Source organism: Bufo gargarizans, chromosome 5 (genome assembly GCF_014858855.1).
Source record: "Bufo gargarizans isolate SCDJY-AF-19 chromosome 5, ASM1485885v1, whole genome shotgun sequence".
In the NCBI taxonomy this organism is placed as follows: Eukaryota; Metazoa; Chordata; class Amphibia; order Anura; family Bufonidae; genus Bufo; species Bufo gargarizans.
The window spans coordinates 420,643,898-420,660,308 of NC_058084.1; the positions used below are offsets into that span (position 1 = coordinate 420,643,898).

Here is a 16,411-nt window from a genome sequence, read left to right on the forward strand (position 1 = left end):
TATTGGGGAATCTTGTGTGATGATCCAGATCTACAGGAAGTTATTGGACCCTATCTAAAAATCACATATAAGAAGGGGTGTAGACTTAGGGATAGACTAGTTAATAGCCATCACAAACTGACAACTGACTATCACGTCGCCCGAAAGGAATGTTTCGATGTGGAAACTGCGTTGCATGTGATCAAGTCCCTAGTCACAAAAAGCTTCAGATCTGCCGACACAAAGTATTTGTAATATGTGATTTCATTAACTGCCAGAGAAGCAGAGTTCTCTATCTTGCCAAGTGTAGGTGCCCCCTTGACTACATTGGCAATACAAAGAGAGAATTTAGAAGAAGAATTAGGGACCACTACAATGACATATGTACATCCATAGCCAGATACATGATGGCAATCCGGGATGTATCCGCTTCATTGGGAACCCACGTAGCGGTGACTGGGATAATGTCATCCTAAGGGCGGAATCACAATGGATTTTTAGGATGGAAAGTGTTACCGCATGTGGTCTCAATAAAGTTCTCTCTTTCAAACCCTTTATATAACATATGGACTCTCTGGCTATAATACATGATTTCAAGCTCCTTAGAGTCTATTCTACATAATGGAGATTACTTCTTATCATGGACCCTAGAGGAACCTGGTCGGGGACCTCTTTTCACCCCTTCTGCCTCTCTGTCACTTTTTTTATGTCATCCTCATACTATGGTTTCTTCTTCTCCCAACCTCCCTGATAACGTTCAGGGTAATTGCCACATCTATCTATAAGTGTTTTCACCCCTTTGATGTACACCCAGGTGTCAATACATACACTTATGATGTGTGTCCTTATGGCTCCTTAGATCTCCTTGTCTGTCGCTAGGTGCGATTATTTTGGTTATGTATTTGGTTATTCCTGTATACCTAGCACACGGGTCCATTAAGCACCATAACCGATTTTGGATATATGGTTACTATGACAATTTGCGCTGGCCACTTTGTTTTGCTCAGTAGATCTAGATTATACAGGACCTGCGTTGCCTGCAGTGCCCTGGTCTTTCACTAAGGGCTTCGCCCTCTGGGATAAATAAATTAACTGAGAATCGCATTCAGGTCCAAGCCAAGGCTTAATATAACTATTCGACCATACTCACAACATCAATAAGATGAGATACTAAATATCCCCCCAAACATATCAACAATACTGTGTCCGCACTATGTTAAAAGTTTGGTGACTTTTAAAAGAACTGCAGGACCCCTTTAATACAAGGCACTTACTAATGTATTGTTATTGTCCATATTGCCTCCTTTGCTGATTTCATTTTTCCATCACATTATACACTGCCCGTTTCCATGGTTATGACCACTCTGTAATCCAGCAGCTGTGGTCATGCTTGCACGCTATAGGAAAAAAGGAATTTTTTCCTATATTGTGCAAGCACGACCACTACTGAAGATTTACAGGGTGGTCATCACCATGACGTGATGGAAAAATGAATCCAGCCAGCAAAGGAAGCAATATGGACAATCACAATACATTAGTAAGTGCCTTGTATTAACCTTCTCTATATGATAGAGACCACTTGCTGAAGGGAGACAACCCCTTTAAAGAACATTAAAGACAAAAGGCATGTGCAGTATTGTCCCTACAATATAAAACATTGTATCAGTCTATCCTGAAGTGTTCCTTTAAAATAAAATCAGTAACCCATATATGACGTATTCTACTGAAATAACTTATATGTGAATAAACGTAGAAATGAAAAGTAAAACATATTCAGTAATACAAGAATCAGGCAAAATTTATTGCAATCAATTATTTTGGCTTTTTATAATTTATGAAAATAAATTGGGACTTTGGAAGACAAAATGAAAAGCTTCTAAGCTCAGCCACTGTTGTTCAGAAAGTGTAAAATATTTAATTGTTAACTCGCCTGAGGTTATTACCTCTCAGCGTGTCTGTCTCTTTTCAACCTTGAAGGACATAAAAGATAATTCAAAACATACTAATATTTTCCACACAAGTGTAGTGATTGCATAACAGCTACCAGCATGTCCATAATAGCACATGCAATAGACTAAAGTGATCCAGAGCGCCTGCGTTTCTATACAATGTATCCAAATAATTGTTTTGGTTTAAACTGTTACTTTACAGTGCACTTACCGTAAATAGGTTTAAAGGGGTATTTCGGTTACCATAAATATAACTTATGTTTTAGACTAATTCTTCATCAATAATTACCTAATATAATGTAAATTTCACATATTTACCCTTCAGTAATTATAAAAGTAGTTTTCTTCCTCTGCTACCCGCTGTGTTTCCTCATAAATGACCATGGCATCGACCTGTAGTTCTGAGCCTTTGTTAGGTCGAGCATGCTCAGTGTTCTCTAGCTAAATGTCTTGTGAAACAGAGGGCGTGTCAGTGTGCTGGTGATCACTGAGTAGAGGGGGCGTGACCAGGCAGTCAATCAGTAAACATCAACACGCACAGCAGGAAAGCTAGGGATTGTGGGGATTGTAGTCTTTGCAGTTTTGTTAAGGGAAGATCAGGCGCCATTATGCTCTCAGTGTGTTGCAGGCTCACACAGGAGCTAGACAAATGGATTGCAAGGTAAATTGAAGCTCTGGTTATATGTATAGGTATGGGTTCTGGTTGGGTCACAGCTTGCAGCCTTAATGCAGTTTTAAAAAATTTAGTTACTTTACCGGAATACCCCTTTAAATAAGCAGAATATATTATTTTGTAAATGCATTTATTTTTATTTATATATTAAAGAGGTTGTCCAGGCTTTTAACATTGATGACCTATCCTCAGGATGGGTCATCAATATAGGATCGGCAGGGTCCGACACCCAGCACCCCAGCCGATCAGCTGTTTGAGGAGATGGCGCAGTGCGCACGTGCCGTCTTCCATCTCTCTTCCTGCTCTTCGCTATATGTGTATGGGACAGCAGCAGCGGACAGGAAGAGAGAAGCGAGACGGCACGTGTGCACTGCGTGCGCCATCTCCTCAAACAGCTGATCGGTGGGGGTGCCAAGGAGTTGGACACGGCCAGTCTGATCTTGTTGACCTATCCTATCCCTTTAAGAAGAGGTCCAGCATTTTTTATCATGTGACTTTTTTTGGGGTACAAATGGCGTTTTAATGCCACCCTCACCACTTCCTGAAAAAGTGGGGTGGGTATGGTGTCAGTCGCGTCAGATTTATCATCATTTATACCAGTTTTCTGGTTTAAATGATGACTGAAATCTACACCAGCTACAAACTGGCATGGATCTCATTCTAGGCACACGGACTGCCAGAGGATGTACTTATATTATGAGGCATGCGCATCCTCTGGCAGGAATGGGGGAGTTATCAAAACTATTGTAGAAAATTCCAGTCATGATAAATTAGGTCCGGATGCGTCCCAGTGCATTGTGGTAAAGCCGCTAGAGTAGGCACGCAATTGCAGTCAGTTTTGACTGCGATTGCGTTCCGTTGTTCAGTTTTTATCGCGCGGGTGCAATGCGTTTTGCACGCGCGTGATAAAAAACTGAATGTGGTACCCAGACCCGAACTTCTTCACTGAAGTTCAGGTTTGGGATTGGTGTTGTGTAGATGTAACTATTTTCCCTTATAACATGGTTATAAGGGAAAATAATAGCATTCTTTAATACTGAATGCTTAGTACAAGGTCAATTGAGGGTTAAAAAAAAATAAAAAAAATAAACTCACCTCCTCCAATTGATCGCGTAGCTGCCGGTCTCCTGTTCTTTCTTCAGGACCTGTCAAAGGACCCGTGGTGACGTCACTGAGCTCATCACATGGTCCAATCACATGGTCCATCACCACGGCGATGGACCATGTGATTGGACCATGTGATGTGACGTCATCACAGGTCCTTTAGCCGGCAGCTCATGATTAAAGAAGTAAGAAGAGATCGGCAGCTACGCGATCAAGAGGAGGAGGCGAGTTTATATTTTTTTATTTTTTTAACCCTCAATTGACCTTCTACTAAGCATTCTGTATTAAAGAATGCTATTATTTTCCCTTATAACCAACCATGTTATAAGGGAAAATAATACAGTGAATAGACATTCATCTTAGCAACCAGGCGTGAAAATCGCACCGCATCCGCACTTGCTTGCGGATGCTTGCGATTTTCACGCAGCACCATTCACTTCTATGGCGCCTGCCTTGCCTGAAAAACGCACAATATAGAGCATGTTGCAATTTTCACGCAACGCACAAGTGATGCGTGAAAATCACCGCTCAAGTGCACAGCCCCATAGAAATGAATGGGTCCGGATTCAGTGCGGGTGCAATGCGCTCACCTCACGCGTTGCACCCGCGCGGAAAACTCGCCCATGAGAAAGGGGCCTAACTCACTAGTTCATCCCAACTTAGTTGCATCCACACAATATGAAACATTTCATTATGGGCAGCTGTGTCATATGACCCCAGTCTGATTACCTACCAGTCTGTAAAGGGATCAGATCTTACAGAAATGATGTTTTTGGCCCTTAAGGGGTATGCAAGGCTCCCCACTCTGAGATGGTTGCAGTTGGAGCTTATAGCAGGAATATTTGCCAGTCTCATGAGAAGCAACCAGTTTGCGCATGCAGCAGGCTTAGTGATTACAGCTTCTTAAAGATCAATGATCATGTAGTTAGTCTTTCAAAAAGGGCACAGGTGTAATAATAGCACTCCCTCTTTGATTGACAGCAGCATACAGTATTTTCTCCCTCGGTTTGCAATTCACAGAACTTCCAATGGACACTAGCTGGATTTTCCTCAAGCTGGCACTGATGAAGATGGCTATCTACACCCTTCCATGTGGCACAGTCTCCACCGTGCACACTCTATGCTGGTATCCCTGTAATCATAATACAATATTTTGAACATGTTAAGCCTCATTTACACGTCAGTGTTTCACGGACATGTGCTGTACGTGTTCTCCACGGATCATTCTTTCACAGATCATTAAGAAGAGATGCTTTGAAAACTATTTTTCAGCTGTTCAGTGTCAGTGAAACACGGATGCAACACGGACAGCAAAAAACAGAGACACAGACCCAACACAGATCCTTCACGGACAGCTTCACGGATACATCACTGACCACCTGCTCATGGATTTGAGCATGGACACGGAATGAGGCTTTATTTATGGTGATTGTGAACCCTGTAAATAAAAATGGCCCTTTTTTTTTCCTTTATGAAACCCAGGAAAAATTTATAGAAATGAAAATCTTATTGAGGTGTATAGCAAAATGGCCTTGTGAAAAAAAAAAAAAAAAGTTATGGCTGTTCTAGCTAGGAATGTGAGAAGGTCCACATGGTTTTATGGGGCTTTGACATTCCTGATGGCAGCCCTGGCTTGTCTATACAAAATGAATCATTTATTAAAGCATGGAAATGGCAAGTGTTGTTCATTTTCATTATCTGTATAAAAGAATATATGGGGTCATTTATCAAACTGGTGTAAAGTAGAACTGGCTTAGTTGCCCATAGCAACCAATCTGATTCCACCTTTCATTTTCCAACGGAGCTGTCAAAAATAAAAGGTGGAATCTGATTGGTTGCTGTGGGCAACTAAGCAAGTTCTAATTTACATCAGTTTGATAAATGACCCCAATAATATTTACTGGTAGGGCAACCTCTTAAAAGCAAACCACATCAATTTCACTCAGGGGCGGACTGGCAACTTAAAGTGGCCCTGGAAAATCTAAAAGCGGCCCACATGTTGTAGGTAGGTCCATACCGATAGACGGTGGGGCAACACAAGTAGGCGGAGTGATTAATACCAGCACAAAATACCACCACAGCAGAACCAAATATCACAGTATAGAACAATATACTGCCCCAGAAGCTGCCTTTCTGTGGTGGCCTACACCAGCTTCCTCCTCCAGCTGTCTCCAATTAAGATACAAAGCAGGAGGCCTAGGAGGTGAGATGTGGTCCACAGAGACAACCCAACCCTACCTTCAGCTTTATGTCTAGACTTCTACTAGTAATGATCCCTATAGTGCCCCCACATTGCCATGGAAAGCGGAAAAAAAAATGTCCCATTCCAAGCCACCATCTGCGGTGCACTCCCATGTCCCTGCACCATTTGTACACTCAGGTAGTGGCCTGTGTCCTATGAATGGGAATGGTGGGGCAGAGAGTCATGGGCTCTGGTTACCTGCTACAGTATTTAATTGAACAAGTAAATTGAGGAGGGAGCCTGCGGCCACCGGCCAGGTACATAATTACTTGATGCTCCCAGTGTTAATTAACACAGAAAGCATCAGATTGTTATGTACTTGGTCAGTGCGGCTCCCTGGGCATCAGCCCTCCGGGAAATTTCTCTGTAAGGTCTGTGGCCAGTCCGACCCTGATTCCACTTCAAATTATGATTTTGGGTACTTACCGAAATAAACAAAGAATAGCACTTCCAATTGTGAGAGCTATTAGAGAGGCACTGTGTCCAAGTGTGTAGATTGCCTTCACTACTACATAGAACGAAAGCTGTAGAATAGAAAATAGATTTAGTTATGGCAGAGCAATTGAATGAACAGTTTAGTCAAAACTTAGATATAAAATAGCAATGGTAGTATAGCGTGCATAAAGAGCCAAACCTAGCATCGGCCATTCTGGAGAAAAAAATACAGATATGTAAAGGGCAATATCAAGATCAATCTATATTGGAAATAGTGTAACCCCTTTTGCTACTAGGCCCTTTTTCTGCCCAATGATATTTTTGCAGTAACTTCACTTTATTTTTTCAGCACAGAACTTTTTATACATAAAGGAAGAGAATACATTTTTTAGCTTTTTATTAATTCAAAATTATTTGATCACATGGCATGTTCAACTGGGTTTTTCTCTGGACTGTAAAGATTTTCTATTTATTAAAGGGGTTATCCAACACATTTGATGAAAGAATAAAAATATCTGGAGTAATGCACACTGTTAAAAACAAAACAAAACACTGCTGTCCAGTGTAATTTTCACCTTTTTCCTGTTTTTACTCACTATCTGGAGGACTTTTGTCTTCTCAATCTGTGGGTGGGCAACAGCTTGTCACATAAGTCATGTGCCTGCATTTCCCAAGATGCACTGCAATCAGCTCTTGTTAACCCCATCCTCCCACTGCATAGAAAATAATCTCTCATATATAGCCCCTGAGAGATGTAAGTTATATAATGTCCTCACAATTTCCTTCACCCCTGTATAGAAAGAGATACCGTATTTTTTGTTTTATACTATGCACCTGATTATAAGATGCACTTAGGTTTTATGGGAGGAAAATAAGAAAAAAAATATTTTTCATCAGACCGCAGATAGTACCCCAATCTTCAGACTTCAGCTCAGACCCCCAAACGTTATCAGACCTCAGATCAGAGCACCCAATCAGATCCCCAATCTGTATGTCACAGCTGGAGATGGGGGAAACCCTCAGCCGTGCGGTACCCGTAGATGTTTGGTTGCTGCTTGGCCAGGACCACAGGATCAGGGAGCAGGTCACCTCCTAAAGCCTCCCTAATCTGACCCTAACTCCTAGCGGCATGAGCCGACCTTAAAGGTAGGAGGACTCATGCTCTGGAACCTCGGGTCCCTACTAACCCTCCGCAGGTCCCTAAGCTAGGAGCTGGGTAGACTACCTGTTCCTCCTGGACATACAGGTCCTTCTAAAAAAATTAGCATATTGTGATAAAGTTCATTATTTTCTGTAATGTACTGATAAACATTAGACTTTCATATATTTTAGATTCATTACACACCAACTGAAGTAGTTCAAGCCTTTTATTGTTTTAATATTGATGATTTTGGCATACAGCTCAAGAAAACCCAAAATTCCTATCTAAAAAAAATTGCATATCATGAAAAGGTTCTCTAAACGAGCTATTACCCTAATCATCTGAATCAACTAATTAACTCTAAACACCTGCAAAAGATTCCTGAGGCTTTTAAAAACTCCCAGCCTGGTTCATTACTCAAAACCGCAATCATGGGTAAGACTGCCGACCTGACTGCTGTCCAGAAGGCCATCATTGACACCCTCAAGCAAGAGGGTAAGACACAGAAAGAAATTTCGTAACGAATAGGCTGTTCCCAGAGTGCTGTATCAAGGCACCTCAGTGGGAAGTCTGTGGGAAGGAAAAAGTGTGGCAGAAAACGCTGCACAACGAGAAGAGGTGACCGGACCCTGAGGAAGATTGTGGAGAAGGACCGATTCCAGACCTTGGGGGACCTGCGGAAGCAGTGGACTGAGTCTGGAGTAGAAACATCCAGAGCCACCGTGTACAGGCGTGTGCAGGAAATGGGCTACAGGTGCCGCATTCCCCAGGTCAAGCCACTTTTGAACCAGAAACAGCGGCAGAAGCGCCTGACCTGGGCTACAGAGAAGCAGCACTGGACTGTTGCTCAGTGGTCCAAAGTACTTTTTTCGGATGAAAGCAAATTTTGCATGTCATTCGGAAATCAAGGTGCCAGAGTCTGGAGGAAGACTGGGGAGAGGGAAATGCCAAAATGCCTGAAGTCCAGTGTCAAGTACCCACAGTCAGTGATGGTCTGGGGTGCCATGTCAGCTGCTGGTGTTGGTCCACTGTGTTTTATCAAGGGCAGGGTCAATGCAGCTAGCTATCATGCTTCCATCTGTTGAAAAGCTTTATGGAGATGAAGATTTCATTTTTCAGCACGACCTGGCACCTGCTCACAGTGCCAAAACCACTGGTAAATGGTTTACTGACCATGGTATTACTGTGCTCAATTGGCCTGTTAACTCTCCTGACCTGAACCCCATAGAGAATCTGTGGGATATTGGGAAGAGAAAGTTGAGAGACGCAAGACCCAACACTCTGGATGAGCTTAAGGCCGCTATCGAAGCATCCTGGGCCTCCATAACACCTCAGCAGTGCCACAGGCTGATTGCCTCCATGCCACGCCGCATTGAAGCAGTCATTTCTGCAAAAGGATTCCCGACTAAGTATTGAGTGCATAACTGAACATAATTATTTGAAGGTTGACTTTCTTTGTATTAAAAACACTTTTCTTTTATTGGTCGGATGAAATATGCTAATTTTTTTAGATAGGAAATTTGGGTTTTCATGAGCTGTATGCCAAAATCATCAATATTAAAACAATAAAAGGCTTGAACTACTTCAGTTGGTGTGTAATGAATCTAAAATATATGAAAGTCTAATGTTTATCAGTACATTACAGAAAATAATGAACTTTATCACAATATGAGAATTTTTTTTAGAAGGACCTGTAGAGGAACAGGAGCCTAGAATGGCCAAGCTGTAAATAAGGGGAAACCAATACAACTTATGGCAGTGGCAGGTACGTGGAAACTACAACCTCACCTACCTGCCACAGACACACTGTCACGACCGCTATCCCAGCAGCAGTCGTGTCGCACCAGACGGAGAGGAAGGGGGACCCTTATCTACGGATGGGAAATAGAATGGTCACCCCTGACTAACCCTAAGCTGGCACCTGTCTGTCCTGATACCCTAGATGGGGTGTGAACCCGTGCGGCGAGCAGGATGCCTAAACCCTCAGTCACCCTAACAAGACTAGACTGGGGAAAGGCAGATGGGAGCACTAGTCACCATCACTCACGTCTAGGAGAACAACAGGGGAAGACAGCAACAAACAAACAAACAATCTATAACATAGACTTATCCAGTCACGAGCAGAGAAGGTGATCCCAACAACGACAGTCCACGCCCGACCAGAGCTCCACAGCAATACCGTCAAACGATCTCCTCCAAAGGTCAGAATAGCACTGGAAGTAAAGACTATATCTGGCAATGACTGCAAGTGAAACTGAAACTAATATAGTAGCTGGGAGTGGCAGACAGGACTCACCTGAGAAGGATGCCTACAAACTCCCAGTCAGGACAAAAAGGTTCACAAGGCAAAACCCGGATGACATACCCTGAACCACGGACCAAACTCACAAGCTATCGCGAGTAGCAAGTCGCTGCGACCTTCTCCTCCCAGACCTGTCTGGATCAGTCACAGTCGTGACACACACAGCCTGGAACCCATGTGCAAGTGCTGCTATCCACAACCAACACAAAAGACAACAGCACACACCATACATCACACGGGAAACCAGGAAACCATAAGGTGCAATAAACAAGCAACCGCATACACATAAACATCACATCAGACAAGGTAACAATTTATGACCAGAAGGGTGGCCCCCACTGGCAGTTGGTAAATAACCAGGAGGATGTCTCCAGCAAGCATGGCTGAAGCACCCTCTCTGACTACTGCCTTCCACTGAGGCTTTATAGGGCCAAGAAGCCACACCCAACAGTCAGACACACCCAGTGCACACACACACTAGGAAGGAAGTTAACCCTTCCAACACCAGGGAAGGGAAAACATCAACTTAAAGGGGAAGTGCACACAATAACCCCCGTGCACACCAGATAAGGGAAGTGCTCACAAACACACGTTGCCAAGGGCAACCGCACGCATACCTGTTGTCCGCGGCAACCGCACTTGAGGCAAACAACTAAGTGCCCCCAACTGCGGTTGACACAACACCAAACTGCGGGCAACTGCATGCGGCTCCCAAGAAGTCACGACCATGGCCAAGGGTCATGACACTGTATCACACCCCCATATCAGACCCCCAATTTTCATCACACTTCAGTTCAAGGACCAATCTTTATCAGATCCCCAAACAGATCCATAAACTTTATCAGACATCAGGTAAGATCCCTCAATCTTTATTACACCTCAGATAAGAACCCTAATCTGTATCAGACCCCCCCAATCAGACCACCAAACTTTATCAGACCTCAGGTTAGACCCCAATCAGACCCCTAGTCTTTATGAGGCATCAGATCAGACATAAAATAAATAAATGAACTTACCTCACAAGCTCCGGATAGCGCGCTCTTCCTGCACTCACCGCTCCCTGCTCTTCAGCCGGACAGCACAGCATCAGGTCATTGTGCACACCTACGTGCATTACGTCTTGATGCTATATGCAGTCAGGACACAGTTCAGCATGGCACCCTGAAGAAGACCAGGGAGCGATGAGTACAGCAAGCACAAGCAGCACTATGCTCTCCAATCCCTGCGCCTCTTGTATACTAATGAGCACTTCTATAATGAAGCGCTCATTAGTATTTGCTTTTGAGAAACAAAAAGTGTGTCTTATAAAGTGACAAGTACTTCTATGAAGTTAGAAGTATGGATCAATGAATGAAAAGTGTCAGGACTGCTTCACTATGCCAAAACTGAAGGGAAGGGAGCAGGGAAGGAAGATACTGAGCAGAAGAATGCGAACCATAATTTTGGCCACAGGACAAACATCAAGGGGAGAGAAATATGTAATGTACATTTAACACCTTACAATATTTTGATTGCATGTATATTGCAATAATATTTCATTTGAAATGCTCTACTCATTGTATAGTAATACTTTTTGGGAGAAGACCCCTTTAGCTTTTTTCACATTTTTATTTTATGTCTATTATTTATTTTATATTGAAGCTTTTGTATGCTATTAATCTGGCAAGAGCACAAATACTCTATATATCATGAATATCCCGCTTCTAAAATGTGTAAATAGTAACAGAGTAAACGATCTGATTGCTGGATGACAATAAGTATCAAAACTTCTTTTAAGCAGGGTCCTCTCATTTTACTGTATGTCTCTATTTTGTGACTTTGATATCATATGCCTGATACTTCCCTGAATTACAAAGTATTAGCATTAAATAACTAAAGCATAATAGTAACATTAATATCATATTGAACATTTCTTCCCACACTGAGGATATAGTGATTTTCCGTTTTTGCGCTTCCGTATTTTTTTTTTACTCGGTTTTCCCGGGCCATATTTTTTCATTCACATTGTTTGTTTTTTTTACTCACGGTTTTTGCGGGCAATATTTTTTCATTCACAAGTTGTGCTGTCTAATGGCACCATTTAATATTGTATAAGATGTAGTGAGAAACTGGTGATTACATTTTTATATTTTTGTAAATTTTTTGTTTTATATGTTTAAAAACATTTATTTTTTTTGCACTTTTTAAAAATTCCTTTAGGGAGCATGAACAAGTGATCATGAGATCACTTCTCTCGTAGGTGTCAATGCATTAGTATTGGTCTATGAAAAGTTTGCTGTGTTCCTATGGAGCCTGACACAGGTAGGGCCTGTCTCAGATCCTTCAGGGGGACTGAGACTGCTGCAGGGAATAAACAGCTCCCCCGATCGCCGCTGGGGAGTTTCATTCCAGCCATGGAGACACAACACTTCTGGGTTTTCTGCTTTCAGATGCAGTGATGGTGGATTGAGTGCAGATTGATGGGGGAAAACGTAATTTATTTTATTTTAGCACAAGACCGCAGCATAACCAAATGTGAAAGGGTCTGAAGACTTTCCGAATGCACTGTATCCACACAACATGGTGGCATTATCGAAGCCACAGGAAATAAAAATGTAATCACACCGTTAAAAAAAATAACTAACAATAACTACATCTAGCCTGAGGTGATTTCTCCATCTAAAAATAAAATGCAATGTAAAACATTCTTTCAAATAGTTTACCACTGTGAGAAGAAGCCAGCCATAAAGCCTGAGAGGGTTGACGACTCTGAATTGATTTAAAACATACTTTTCTTCCTCTAATCCATTGCTATATTTAAGTGTTTTTAAAAATATGCAAGCGCACCAGGGTGGGCCTTAGCAACTCTGTGCACTCATCCCTTCACTAGATTAAGAGGGCCAAGCATCCAGGTAGAGGGGGGGATATGTTCAGGGAAGCAGAGCGGAGGAGCTGGGGTGCATAGAGTTGCTATAGCGTGCCCTCAGTGCAATTACACTCTAATATACATATATTAAAAAATTTGATATTTCTCTTAAATACAGCAATGGGTTGGAGGGAACAAAAGTTATGTTTTTTATGTTTTTCATCAACAGGGTCATCCCTACCAGGCATTATGGCTGGTTTAGTAGGTTTTATCCTGCTGACTGAGCCCTTTACAAGGGTTCTCTGGGGGTAAAAGTTATTGGTAGATGGACTTAAAGTGGAATTTAAAAAAATTGAAGGAAGCCATAATCGCCCTGAACCATCCCCCACTATTTGCTCTCTTTACCAGGTCCCTGCTTGTGATATGACAGGCACAATTCTGTCGGGGTGGGACACTTACCCGGTAAGTGTCAGACAGTGAGCAGCGAGAGGTCGATGAGGGTCAGTATGGCTTCTTTTATTTCATTATCTCACTTCTGATGCCCGACACCTGCATCGCTTCTGATGCTAGGAAGGCTCGTCCCTGTCGCGGCCTGTGATTGGCTGACCCCCCCCCCTTGCCAGATGTTTTGATCCACATGACAGGGAGATTCAGCAGCTGCTGTGCGGGCATCAGAAGCGACGTGGGTGTCGGGGAGCGGGGTAAGTATGACTTTTATCCCATTGGCAACCCCTTTAACCAACAGAAAAACAGGTTAACAACAATGTTATACAAAATGAACTACGTTCCTTTTTGTCCAAAGAGTTTTTGGGTTTTTGAAAATTAAAAGATTTTTTCTTTTTTTCCCCTCTCTATCCAGTTCGAGTACAGTGGGTAGTGGGATAGAATGATACAGTCCTGATCAAAAGTTTAAGACCACTTGAAAAATGGCAAAAAATCATATTTAGCATGGCTGGATCTTAACAAGGTTCCAAGTAGAGCTTCAACATGCAACAAAAAGAAATGGGAGTGAGACAAAACATTTTTTGAGCATTCAATTTAATGAAAACAACGAAAAAAATTAAACAGGCTCCAAAAAAAAAAAAATAAACCACCCCAAACCAGAAATCCAACTTCCAACTCAGTAATGAGTAGCTCCGCTGTTATTGTTTATCACTTCAAAAATTAGATACAAGCGTTTCCATGAGGTGAGTGCGAACATTTCTCCAAGTGGTGAAGACGGCCGCACGAAGGCCATCTACCGTCTGGAACTGTTGTCCATTTTTGTAAACTTCCCTTGCCATCCATCCCCAAAGGTTCTCAATTGGATTTAGATCAGGGGAACACGCAGGATGGGCCAAAAGAGTGATGTTATTCTCCTGGAAGAAGTCCCTTGTCCTGCGGGCATTGTGTACTGTAGCGTTGTCCTATTGAAAAACTCAGTTGTTACCACACAGACGAGAGCCCTCAGTCATGAGTAGAGTTGAGCGGACACCTGGATGTTCGGGTTCGAGAAGTTCGGCCGAACTTCCCGGAAATGTTCGGGTTCGGGATCCGAACCCGATCCGAACTTCGTCCCGTACCCGAACCCCATTGAAGTCAATGGGGACCCGAACTTTTCGGCACTAAAAAGGCTGTAAAACAGCCCAGGAAAGGGCTAGAGGGCTGCAAAAGGCAGCAACATGTAGGTAAATCCCCTGCAAACAAATGTGGATAGGGAAATGAATAAAAATAAAAATAAAATAAATAAAAATTAACCAATATCAATTGGAGAGAGGTCCCATAGCAGAGAATCTGGCTTCACGTCAGCCACCACTGCAACAGTCCATTGTCAGATATTCAGGCCCCGGCACCCAGGCAGAGGAGAGAGGTCCCGTAACAGAGAATCTGTCTTCATGTCAGCAGAGAATTAGTCTGCATGTCATAGCAGAGAATGAGGCTTCACGTCACCCACCAGTGCAACAGTCCATTGTCAGATATTTAGGCCCAGCACCCAGGCAGAGGAGAGAGGTCCCGTAACAGAGAATCTGGCTTCATGTCAGCAGAGAATCAGTCTGCATGTCATAGCAGAGAATCAGGCTTCACGTCAGCCACCACTGCAACAGTCCATTGGCATATATTTAGGCCCAGCACACAGGCAGAGGAGAGAGGTCCCGTAACAGAGAATCTGTCTTCATGTCAGCAGAGAATTAGTCTGCATGTCATAGCAGAGAATCAGGCTTCACGTCAGCCACCACTGCAACAGTCCATTGGCATATATTTAGGCCCAGCACACAGGACGAGGAGAGAGGTCCCGTAACAGAGAATCTGTCTTCATGTCAGCAGAGAATTAGTCTGCATGTCATAGCAGAGAATCAGGCTTCACGTCAGCCACCACTGCAACAGTCCATTGTCAGATATTTAGGCCCAGCACCCAGGCAGAGGAGAGAGGTCCCGTAACAGAGAATCTGGCTTCATGTCAGCAGAGAATCAGTCTGCATGTCATAGCAGAGAATCAGGCTTCACGTCAGCCACCACTATAACAGTCCATTGGCATATATTTAGGCCCAGCACACAGGCAGAGGAGAGAGGTCCCGTAACAGAGAATCTGTCTTCATGTCAGCAGAGAATTAGTCTGCATGTCATAGCAGAGAATCAGGCTTCACGTCAGCCACCACTGCAACAGTCCATTGGCATATATTTAGGCCCAGCACACAGGCAGAGGAGAGAGGTCCCGTAACAGAGAATCTGTCTTCATGTCAGCAGAGAATTAGTCTGCATGTCATAGCAGAGAATCAGGCTTCACGTCAGCCACCACTGCAACAGTCCATTGTCAGATATTTAGGCCCAGCACCCAGGCAGAGGAGAGAGGTCCCGTAACAGAGGATCTGGCTTCATGTCAGCAGAGAATCAGTCTGCATGTCATAGCAGAGAATCAGGCTTCACGTCAGCCACCACTGCAACAGTCCATTGGCATATATTTAGGCCCAGCACACAGGCAGAGGAGAGAGGTCCCGTAACAGAGAATCTGTCTTCATGTCAGCAGAGAATCAGTCTGCATGTCATAGCAGAGAATCAGGCTTCACGTCAGCCACCAGTGCAACAGTCCATTGTCATATATTTAGGCCCAGCACCCAGGCAGAGGAGAGAGGTCCCGTAACAGAGACTCTGGCTTCATGTCAGCAGAGAATCAGTCTGCATGTCATAGCAGAGAATCAGGCTTCACGTCAGCCACCAGTGCAACAGTCCACTGGCATATATTTAGGCCCAGCACACAGGCAGAGGAGAGAGGTCCCGTAACAGAGGATCTGGCTTCATGTCAGCAAAGAATCAGTCTGCATGTCATAGCAGAGAATCAGGCTTCACGTCAGCCACCACTGCAACAGTCCATTGGCAGATATTTAGGCCCAGCACCCAGGCAGAGGAGAGAGGTCCCGTAACAGAGGATCTGGCTTCATGTCAGCAGAGAATCAGTCTGCATGTCATAGCAGAGAATCAGGCTTCATGTCAGCCACCAGTGCAACAGTCCATTGTCATATATTTAGGCCCAGCACCCAGGCAGAGGAGAGAGGTCCCGTAACAGAGACTCTGGCTTCATGTCAGCAGAGAATCAGTCTGCATGTCATAGCAGAGAATCAGGCTTCACGTCAGCCACCACTGCAACAGTCCATTGGCATATATTTAGGCCCAGCACACAGGCAGAGGAGAGAGGTCCCGTAACAGAGAATCTGGCTTCATGTCAGCAGAGAATTAGTCTGCATGTCATAGCAGAGAATCAGGCTT

The 16,411-nt window shown here is 43.5% G+C and overlaps 1 protein-coding gene across 2 annotated transcripts in view; it reads right to left on the minus strand.

The window, feature by feature from the left end:
* The window catches only part of VIPR2 (vasoactive intestinal peptide receptor 2), a 278,827-nt gene that overhangs the window by 60,673 nt on the left and 201,743 nt on the right, over positions 1–16,411 (minus strand). For both annotated transcript variants that reach the window (XM_044295226.1, XM_044295225.1), the window contains one exon: positions 6,374–6,471. In XM_044295226.1, coding sequence (XP_044151161.1) covers positions 6,374–6,471 — 98 coding nt within the window. The remainder of the gene's footprint in view (positions 1–6,373; positions 6,472–16,411) is intronic.